The 11,497-nt window shown below is 40.2% G+C and overlaps 1 protein-coding gene across 1 annotated transcript; it reads left to right on the forward strand.

Annotated features, from left to right (window-relative positions):
• The first annotated feature begins 8,209 nt into the window (after nt 1-8,209).
• sox11a (SRY-box transcription factor 11a) lies at nt 8,210-10,457 on the forward strand. The gene has a single exon (XM_061968330.2). It carries the CDS (start codon nt 8,311-8,313, stop codon nt 9,376-9,378), a length of 1,068 nt encoding a protein of 355 aa, XP_061824314.2. The 5' UTR covers nt 8,210-8,310; the 3' UTR covers nt 9,379-10,457.
• The last annotated feature ends 1,040 nt before the right edge of the window (nt 10,458-11,497 follow it).

Here is an 11,497-nt window from a genome sequence, read left to right on the forward strand (position 1 = left end):
TTTTTGTAATTCAGAGACAAAAACACAGTTTCATATATGTTACCCCCAAATATAAAACATAATATAATGTGAAATTAAACATGTCTGTGTACTCTATTCACCAGCCATCAGATAAAGCTTAATCAGCATGCAGGGTTATGATGTTGCATTTCAGTTCTATCTCTGTCTGAGAGCTAGACAAAAAAAAAAACATATATCTCCTATGCAGCGGTCTCCCCCTTTTTTTTTTTGCACCACCCCCTTCGCTTTCCTCCTAAGCCCCAGCTGGGGGAAAAAAGAAGGTTGCAGGGTGTATGTGGTGAGGGGGAAGGGCTGCAGAGGAGTAAGTGATTGCCCTCTAGGGGACGAAGCAGGAGAGAAAAAGAGAAGGGCGCCTTATCGGCCCCCAGCCTCCTCCGGCAATGCTGACTACCACCCAGTGCCAGGGGGGTGTGGAGGCTGGGGGGGTGCAGGGTTGCCTGATGTGGGTGCACCGAAAGTGACCAACTGCATGATGCTGCTTCTTCAGCCTGCTGGTATGGGCGGGGTTTATTTAAAATGAGTCAACCATTACTGTTTGTTTTGTTTATTGGCAAGATTACACATGCACAAATATAAGCAATTGTATCGGCGAATAATGCATTTATTTTACATTTTTGGCCTTGGTGGAGGTATTTTATTTATTGATTTTGTCACTTTTCTTTTAAATTATATATTATTTTAAAAAGGGTTTTCATTAATGTTCTCAAATTGCTTTCCACTTTAAAAACTGAATCTTTAAACTATTCTGCAAGTTTAGTTCCTACACTTTATTTAATTTTTATCTTGCAAGTAATTACTGTCAGTTTTTTTATGATAAACTGTGTGCATTGGTCCAAATACATCTTTTTTGGCCTTGGCAAAGGTCTTACAGTGTTTAGTGAGTATCATTGTTGTTACTACCATGCTCTAAACCACAGGTGTCAAACTCGAGGCCCGGGGGCCAGACGTGGCCCGCCACTTCATATTATTTGGCCATCGAAAGCCTGGAATTAATATGTATCAATAAAGTACTGTAACTTTTCTTACTAAATGTATTATTTATTTCTATTTTGGGAGAAAAAATATATATGCATCGTATTTTTCGGACTATAAGTCGCAGTTTTTTTCATAGTTTGGCCGGGGGTGCGACTTATACTGAGGAGCGACTTATGTGTGAAATTATTAACACATTACCGTAAAATATCAAATAATATTATTTAGCTCATTCACGTAAGAGACTAGACGTATAAGATTTCATGGGATTTAGCGATTAGGAGTGACAGATTGTTTGGTAAACGTATAGCATGTTTTGTATGTTATAGTTATTTGAATGACTCTTACCATAATATGTTACGTTAACATACCAGGCACATTCTCAGTTGGTTATTTATGTCTCATATAACGTACACTTATTCAGCCTGTTGTTCACTATTCTTTATTTATTTTAAATTGCCTTTCAAATGTCTATTCTTGGTGTTGGGTTTTATCAAATAAATTTCCCCCAAAAATGCGACTTATACTTCAGTGCGACTTAGATGTTTTTTTCCTTCTTTATTATGCATTTTCGGCAGGTGCGACTTATACTCCGGTGCGACTTATACTCCGAAAAATATGATACTCCATGTAATCGCAAATTGTGTTAACTTAAATATTGTCTAATTATGCAAAAATATATGATAAAAAATTCAAACCATTTTTTTTAAATACAAATAAATTCTAGTAATAATGATTTTAAAGCAAGTTATCCATCAAATTGTGCAATGTAAAAAAGCAGCAATAGATTTCATGGTAAAATTGTGAAATTTACTGTGGCTTTTACAGCATTTTTCTCTAAATGAAAAAAAAAACAGTACTTTTTTTACGGTAATAAACTGTGGTGTCGTTTTGGCATTTACAGTAATACACGGAAAAATGTGCGGTAAAAACCAATGAATAAACTGGTAGCATTTTTTTTATTTACAGTAAAAAAACAAAATGTAAAAAATGTAAATTTTACAGTAAAATTCTGGCAACTGAGCTGCCTTTTTTTTTTTTTACCATAAAAATAGCAGTATTGTTTTTCCATTTACAGTAATATACACTACATTTTGAGGTGAAATTAATGCAACTTACCATATCTTTTTTTACAAAAATCTACTAACAAAATGCATTAAAAAATTGTGTAGTAATAGTATTCACTGTTAGAAGCGGCCCTCTGGGGCCAACCATAAGTGCGATATGACCCTCAGTCAAAACGACTTTGACACCTCTGCTCTAAACAAATGTGAATCATAGCATTTATCAATTAGAATTTGATTGACCCACATGCTCCCTTTATCACTGTATGCCATCATTGCCACTTCATGTTTATTCAGTAAATAAAGCCCAGTCGAAGTGGGAAAAAATGCAACCATATGCATTTGTCGTCGCTGTAAAACTGTGCAATGATTCAAATTAGTAATAATTGGGGAACGTCTGTATCAAATTTGATTTTTTGGCACATTTTTTTGAATCAGTCACTATCATATTCCATAACGTCTCAGCAAATTTGATATAAAAACCTAATAAGAGATTCTATCAACTGCTGTGTTTACATCAGGGTCTCAAACCTAATTTATCTAGGGGCCCACTCGAGGTAGATTATTCAGAATCATGTTTTAATCATGTGACTAAATGTGTTAGCTACTCCTACCAGCAGCTATAGTGACCCTGAGCTACGGTAGGCTTTAAGTCATTACACCTGTAAAATTGAAGGAAAAACATTTTTATATTTTGACACCGTTTGGTTCCACATGAGATGGTCTGAGACTCTTCTGCTTGCTTATAGGAAGTTGCTTCTTGGGTTGCGCAACGTGTGTTTTTTGTGTTGTCATGTTGTGTTTGTTATTGGAGTTGGATTATTTCCTTGTAAACACATTATGTAACATTATGTTGCTATTTGTACCCAAGCAATGTTGAACACTTTTCAAAAAGGATTCACAAAACTGAATCTTTACCTATTTATACCCCTGGCTACCCCTGTGGTAAATTTTAAATGTGCTTTATAAATAAAGTTGATTTGATTTGATTTGTCTACATTTTGTTAAAAAAAAACAAAAAAAAACTTTCAAATATCGCTTCTTCAACGGAGGGGAGGGCAGTTTGTATGCAGGCTGAATTACGCAGGTGCTGCCTCTCTGTTGGACTCCGGTACTGCACCTTACTTCCGAGATGTTTCCGCCTCAGATTCGGAGCTTTTCAGAAAAAAAGCTCGGATGGTTAGAGCAGAACTTGAGGATTCCTGGTACGGATCCAGCTTAGTCACTGCCGTTGTGTCCTTGGGCAGGACCAGGGCTGCCCCAGGCTATATTGGGGCCATCAGCAGAATTTTATGCTATGACTAGTTTTATACTAAAACTAATCCATTGGGGGGGACGGGGGGGGGTCACTTTTTTATTTTTTATTTTGTAAATTAACAATTTATCATGAGTGTCATGAGTTTGTCATGACCTTTGGGTTATGACCAAAAGGACAAGATCACGGGTACAAGCGGCCCGAAATGAGTTGGTTCAGACATCTGGTCAAGATACCACCCGGACGCCTTCCTGGGGAGGTGTTTAGGGTACGTCCGACCGGTAGGAGGCCCAGGACATGTTGGGAAGACTATGGCCTGGGAACGCCTCAGGATCCCCCGGGAAGATCTGGACGAAGTGGCTAGGGAGAGGGAAGTCTGGGCTTCTCTGCTTAGGCTGCTGCCCCCGCGACCCGACTTCGGACAAGGGGAAGAAGACGGATGGATGAATTAACAATTTAATTAAAACATACATTCAAAATCTTCATAAATCTACCTCAGTTGGAATTTGTGACGATCCGCATTGGGAATTTTGTCAGCCAGAAACACATAAGCGATACAATTTAGTTTGAAGCACTTTGTCGTTCGTAAATTGACATTTTACGGATGGAAATTAGAAAGCTATGCTATAATATGGCTCATTTACAATTTGTACAGCAGATTGATAAATGCATTATTCCGATTATTTTCAATATGTACTTTCCAGCCACTCAGGCAAATCATAATATTGATGTAGATGCCCATATCTGCTGTACAGATTTTCTTTACAAAAGAAACATGTGGGATATTTCTCTTGTTGCCTTACTTGTATTTGACTTTATTAAATGGATATATTTAGTGTTTGGCACAGGGGTAACAGAGCAGGAGGGGATAGAAAGAGGGGGGGAAAAAAGATGGAGGGGGAAATTGCAGGGACAAGAGGGGGCTAAGACGGAGAGACAACAACAAAAAACGACAAAAGAAATATGATATATATGATGCCAAAAATTATAATAGTAAAAACCCAGGAATGACAATAAAAATACAAAATAGAAATAATGTTCATAATGAATTATAATAATTACCTCTATTATCAACATTGCAATTGCATCAAATGAGACATTACAAAAATGTTTTAAATATTTCAATTACGAAAGAAAGCATTATATAGAGGGGAGAAAGAGAAGCAAAATATATTAACCTTTTACATTGTTATGGATTAGCTAGATTAAGCTTTGGCAATTTATAATATGATGTAATCTTCATAATTAAATCCTATTAAAAAAAACATTACATCGTATATGCTTCAAATCACACGCTGACCCATATTTGAAAGCACATTTCATAATTATCCTGTGAAGAACTTAAAAAACCTTAAACATAACACATTTACAAGCTTTTTTTTTTCAACCTTTCGACGGAGTCGTAAATCGACGCCTTCCATCCCTTGTATTTATTTGACACACATTCATTTTAATTAGCATTGTGCAAAATAGGATGTTACACGTGGTTATGCAGCTTTAAAAAAATGATGTACTACTGACCTTCTTGCTGCTTAGTGACCTTGTGGTTAGAGTGTCCGCCCTGAGATCGGTAGGCCGTGAGTTCAAACCCCAGCCGAGTCATACCAAAGACTATAAAAATGGGACCCATTACCTCCCTGCTTGGCACTCAGCATCAAAGGTTGGAATTGGGGGGTTAAATCACCAAAATGATTCCCGGGCGCGGCCACCGCTGCTGCTCACTGCTCCCCTCACCTCCCAGGGGGTGGAACAAGGGGATGGGTCAAATGCAGAGGGTCATTTCACCACACCTAGTGTGTGCGTGACTATCAGTGGCCCTTAAACTTTTAAATTTAGAAGCAAAATATATTAACCTTTTACATTGTTATGGTATGGGTAGATTAAGCTTTGGCAATTTATGCTATCATCTAATCTTGATAATTAAATCCTCTAAAAAACCTATTTCCACGTCAAATCACACGCTGACCCATATCTGAAACCATGTTTCATAATTATCCTGCGAATAACTTAAAAAACCTTAAACATAACACATTTACAAGCTTTTTTTTTTTTTAGAAGAAGTAAGTCGACCCCTTCCATCCCTCGTATTTATTTGACCCACATTCGTTTTGATTAGCATTGTGCAAAATAGAATGGTACACGTGGTTATGCAGCTTTAAAAAAATGCTGTACTACTGACCTGCTTGCTGCTCAGTGGCCTTGTGGTTAGTGCCCGCCCTGCTGCTCACTGCTCCCCTCACCTCCCAGGGGGTGGAACAAGGGGATGGGTCAAATGCATAGGGTTCTTTCACCACATCCGGTGTGTGTGTGTGACTAACAGTGGCACTTTAACTTTTTAACTTCAGAATCAAATTAAATTAACCTTTAACATTGTTATGGTATGGATAGATTAAGCTTTGGCAATTTATAATATAATATAATTTTAACAATCAAATCCTAGAAAAAACCTTTTACAGCTTCAAATCACCCGCTGACCCATATTTGAAAGCACGTTTCATAATTATGCTGCGAAGAACTTAAAATAAACCTTAAACATAACACATTTACAAGCTCTTTTTTTTTAAAACTTTCGACGAAGACGTAAATCGACCCCTTCCAACCCTCGTATTTATTTGACCCACATTCGTTTTGATTAGCATTGTGCAAAATAGAATGGTACACGTGGTTATGCAGCTTTAAAAAAATGCTGTACTACTGACCTGCTTGCTGCTCAGTGGCCTTGTGGTTAGTGCCCGCCCTGCTGCTCACTGCTCCCCTCACCTCCCAGGGGGTGGAACAAGAGGATGGGTCAAATGCATAGGGTTCTTTCACCACATCTAGTGTGTGTGTGACTAACAGTGGCACTTTAACTTTTTAACTTCAGAATCAAATTAAATTAACCTTTTACATTGTTATGGTATGGATAGATTAAGCTTTGGCAATTTATAATATAATATAATTTTAACAATCAAATCCTAGAAAAAAAACTTTTACAGCTTCAAATCACCCGCTGACCCATATTTGAAAGCACGTTTCATAATTATGCTGCGAAGAACTGAAAATAAACCTTAAACATAACACATTTACAAGCTTTTTTTTTTTAACCTTTCGACGAAGACGTAAATCGACCCCTTCCAACCCTCGTATTTATTTGACCCACATTCGTTTTGATTAGCATTGTGCAAAATAGAATGGTACACGTGGTTATGCAGCTTTAAAAAAATGCTGTACTACTGACCTGCTTGCTGCTCAGTGGCCTTGTGGTTAGTGCCCGCCCTGCTGCTCACTGCTCCCCTCACCTCCCAGGGGGTGGAACAAGGGGATGGGTCAAATGCATAGGGTTCTTTCACCACATCTAGTGTGTGTGTGACTAACAGTGGCACTTTAACTTTTTAACTTCAGAATCAAATTAAATTAACCTTTTACATTGTTATGGTATGGATAGATTAAGCTTTGGCAATTTATAATATAATATAATTTTAACAATCAAATCCTAGAAAAAACCTTTTACAGCTTCAAATCACCCGCTGACCCATATTTGAAAGCACGTTTCATAATTATGCTGCAAAGAACTTAAAATAAACCTTAAACATAACACATTTACAAGCTCTTTTTTTTTTTAAACTTTCGACGAAGACGTAAATCGACCCCTTCCAACCCTCGTATTTATTTGACCCACATTCGTTTTGATTAGCATTGTGCAAAATAGAATGGTACACGTGGTTTAAAAAAATGCTGTACTACTGACCTGCTTGCTGCTCAGTGGCCTTGTGGTTAGAGTGTCCGCCCTGAGATTGGTAGGTCGTGAGTTCAAACCGAGTCATACCAAAATGGGACCCATTACCTCCCTGCTTGGTACTCAGCATCAAGGGTTGACATTGGGGGTTAAAGCACCAAAATTATTCCTGGGCGCGGCCATCGCTGCTGCTCACTGCTCCCCTCACCTCCCAGGGGGTGGAACAAGGGGATGGGTCAAATGCATAGGGTACTTTCACCACACCTAGTGTGTGTTTGACTAACAGTGGCACTTTAACTTTTTAACTTCAGAATCAAAATAAATTAACCTTTTACATTGTTATGGTATGGATGGATTAAGCTTTGGCAATTTATAATATAACATAATCTTGATAATTAAATCCTAGAAAAAAAACCTTTTACAGCTTCAAATCACCCGCTGACCCATATTTGAAAGCATGTTTCATAATTATGCTGCGAAGAACTAAAAAAAAAAACCTTACACATAACACATTTACATCCTTTTTTTTTTTTTCTTTCTTTCTTTTTTTTTTAACCTTTCCACGGAGATGTAAATCGACGCCTTCTATTTATTCGACCCACATTCGTTTTAATTAGCATTGTGCAAAAAAGGATGCTACACGCGGTTATGCAGCTTTAAAAAAAAAAAAAAAAAAAAAAAAAATTGCTGTACCACTGACCTACTTCTTTTAGTCTGATGCACACATGCGCGCGCACGCACACAGACCAAATACAAAATAGCTTGGCGGGGGGACAAAAACACGTCTGCAACAGTGTCCAAGCGCCACCTTCAGTATCCAACCTGAGGGGAAGGGGGGGGGAAAAACCCGCAAATAATCACCTTTTTTTTTTTTTTTTTTTTTTTTTCACGCAATGTAAAACCATGGTGGGCATTTGCGCATTTTACGCACCGTAATGCGTAAAGGTGTTTTTTTTTTTAATTATTATTAATATTAAATTATTTTTGGTGTTTTTATTATGATCGTCTCTGGCTGGCCCAGACATTAATGTGTGTGTGTGTGTGTGTGTGTGTGTAAGGAGGGAGGGTGGAGGGTTGGACTAAAAGGGTTAAGAGGAGTCTTGGATGGAGTGCAAGCAACCTGATTGGACGTCGCGTCGTGACGCAGGGGACGCGATAACTAGTTAAGAAGGGCAGTTTGGAAGTCTGCGAAAAGAGTGCAGACGAGCTCGGGGAAAGAGGCAAAACAACGGAGAAAAAGCAGAAGTAGAAAAAGGGGTTTCGAGAACCACGAGGTGGCACCCATGGTGCAACACACCGACACCAGCGAGACGGACGGCGGCATGTCGCGGGAGGCGACGGACTCGGAGGAGAGTGAATTCACGGCGTGCAGCCCCGTCGCCATCAACCCGGACTGGTGCAAGACGGCCACCGGCCACATCAAGCGGCCCATGAACGCCTTCATGGTGTGGTCCAAGATCGAGCGGAGAAAGATCATGGAGCAGTCGCCGGACATGCACAACGCCGAGATCTCCAAGCGGCTCGGCAAGCGCTGGAAGATGCTGAAGGACGGCGAGAAGATCCCGTTCATCCGCGAGGCGGAGCGGCTCCGGCTCAAACACATGGCCGACTACCCCGACTACAAGTACCGGCCCAAGAAGAAGCCCAAGCTGGACGGCGCCAAGTCCGCCTCAGCGGCGCCGTCGCCGGAGAAGTGCGGCAAAAAGACCCCCGGCAAGAAGTGCTCCAAGATTAAAAAGAAGCCCTACGCGGACGAGTACCCGGCTTTTAAAGTCGCCAAGGTGGTGAAAAGCGAGCCGAGCGACGACGACGAAGACGACGACGACGACTACGAGGAGGACTATAACCGCCATCACCACCACCACCACCACCACCACCACCACCACCGCAAGGAGGAGCGTCTGCGGCCGTGCAGCGTCGCCAAGGTGCCGGCCAGCCCCACGCTCAGCTCCTCGGCCGAGTCGGAGAGCATGTACGAGGAGGTGAGAACCGGGAACAGACTCTTCTACAACATCAAGAACATCTCCAAGCAGGGCGCGTTGCACGCCGCTTCCTCACCAGCATCCTCCAGGTCCGTCTCCACATCCTCCTGCTCATCCTCCTCCTCCTCAGGCGAGGACGCGGACGATTTGCTCTTTGACTTCAGTTTGAATTTCGCCCCCAGCGCCTCCGGCTCGGAGAATTCAGGGAACCTGTCGCTGTCCCTTGTGGATAAAGACCTGGACTCGTTCAGCGAGGGCAGCCTGGGCTCTCACTTTGAGTTCCCCGACTATTGCACGCCTGAACTCAGTGAGATGATCGCAGGAGACTGGCTGGAGGCGAACTTTTCCGACCTGGTCTTTACATACTGATTTGAAGAAGAGTAGAAGATGAAGAAAAAAAAGAAAGAAAAAAAAAAAAAAAAAACATGTCCTGATCAAGTTTGCCTCCTTTGTGTGAAAAAAAGGAGGTTTGAGATGCTTATGAAGCCGGTGGTAGCAAAAAATGTACAAAAAAACACTTTTTTTTTTAAAATATTTGGCAGCATGACAGGGTTTTATGGATTTTCCCCTGCATGGGGGAGGAGAAAAAAACACTTCTATGCATCTTATCCTCTTTTAGACAAACTGCAGGGAGATGGAAGTCAATCTGTGAACTGTTCAGGATGCTAAGTATTTTTTTTTTTTTTTTTTTTTTTTTTGTAAACCGATTCCGTTTACCTCCTCCGTCCCCCGTCTTCAGCAGCAATGTGCGGAGAGAGGAAGAAAAAACAACAAAAAGAACACATTTTGATACATAACAGACCTCATCTTTTTAAAAGAAAAGATATTTTCAGGCATATTTTTGTACAGTCCAAAGGGAATGTTCTTACTGGGCTTTCAGTGAGTTTCAGGCACTTCTTCCCTTTATTATGATTTTTTTTATTTTTTTTAACGCATGCAAGGAAGTCCTGGTTTGAAGGATTAAGTTAAATTAAAATCTTGCATCAAAAATTGCCTTGTGATTTTCAACTGGGTTCTTTTTGTACAGTTGTAGAGCAGATTTGTCGAGTATTTGTAGACACATTAAGGCGTCATGGGGGAACACATACCTCAGAGCTGGAACTAGTTTCAAGATTGTATATGTACTGTAATATAGTAAAAGTTAGGAGTTTATGTATATCATACTCGTGATATGTGGATGGGTCCCGATCGCAGGTGTGAAACTGGATTTTTTAACGGCACATACTGTCTTTTATTTTTTTTGCCCCCCCCTTTTTTCTCTCTCTTTCTCTCTCTTTTTTTGTGCAATATAATACTCTTCCTTAAAGATACAGACCATCAACAATTGTAGCAAGTGATGGAGAATTTGAGCAGACTTGTGCACTGTCAACATTGTTATGATGCTGAAAGCCTGTCCGGGCTGCAGAGAAATAATAAAACAAATCAGCTGGAACTGATGCAAAAGTTTAGTATGGCCTGATGTGATGTGACGATACATGCATACACATTTATGTCCCTTTTTTTTTTTTTTTTGGAATGTTATCGGGAATAATATGGGAACCAGTTGACTGATCATTCTGCAAAAACAAAAACAAAAGGGCATGATGTGATAACAGTGGTGGTCAAGCAAGCAAAAAAGTACATTCCATAATCTTGTTTCATTAAATGAAACTTTATTTTAAAACAGAAGACTGCCTTCTTTTTTTTATATATATCATAAACCATAAACCTGTATTTTTATTTCTTGCACTTGAAAAAGCAGTTTATTTTTTATGTGGGTCTCACATACTGTTTGATAACAAAATAACGGGCAGTATAGTTACTACACAATCCTGAGTGTGAACCTGTCATCTTCACAAAAGTAAATAATTAAACGAGAACCTACCACCCATCCACTGTCCTTTTCAGTTTGTGAATATATGTACACAACTGTGTGATTTGTTTGGGGGGGAAAAAAGTCTGATGCCTATTTTGTATTAGGCGGCTACTCTTTGAGAAATGGATGGGCTCAAACTAACATGTGAATTCACATTTAATAAAAAAAAGGAGAAAGAAACTAACTGCCAGTGTTGATTTACTGCCACAAAAGCGGACGCTGCGTCTTTAAGGAATTGAATCGCCCGCTCTGCCGGCGCCGGGCGTTGTGATTGGTCGAGCCGGACGGTTCCCTTGGCGACCGGGATGGAAACAGGAGCCGCTTCCCCCCTCCTCCATTCTCCCTTGTCTCTCTCGATCCCTTCCTCCTTCCTTCCCCAGCATGTGGGAGCACTCAGTGTGTCTGGCTCCCATTCAGAAAAGTAGCTCCATGCTCAGCACTGAGCGGCTTGAGAGGTGGGTGTGGGTGGGGGTTGGGGAAGAAGAAAAAAACAAAAAAGCACTGCATTTGACATATGTTAAATCTGAGATGAACGCATATTCCAGGCAGATGTCATCTAATCCAGTGGTTCTCAAACTGTTTTTTTTTAACCAATTATCACCTCAGAAAACACTTCACGTACCACCACGATAA

This window comes from Nerophis lumbriciformis, linkage group LG08, assembly GCF_033978685.3.
Source record: "Nerophis lumbriciformis linkage group LG08, RoL_Nlum_v2.1, whole genome shotgun sequence".
In the NCBI taxonomy this organism is placed as follows: domain Eukaryota; kingdom Metazoa; phylum Chordata; class Actinopteri; order Syngnathiformes; family Syngnathidae; genus Nerophis; species Nerophis lumbriciformis.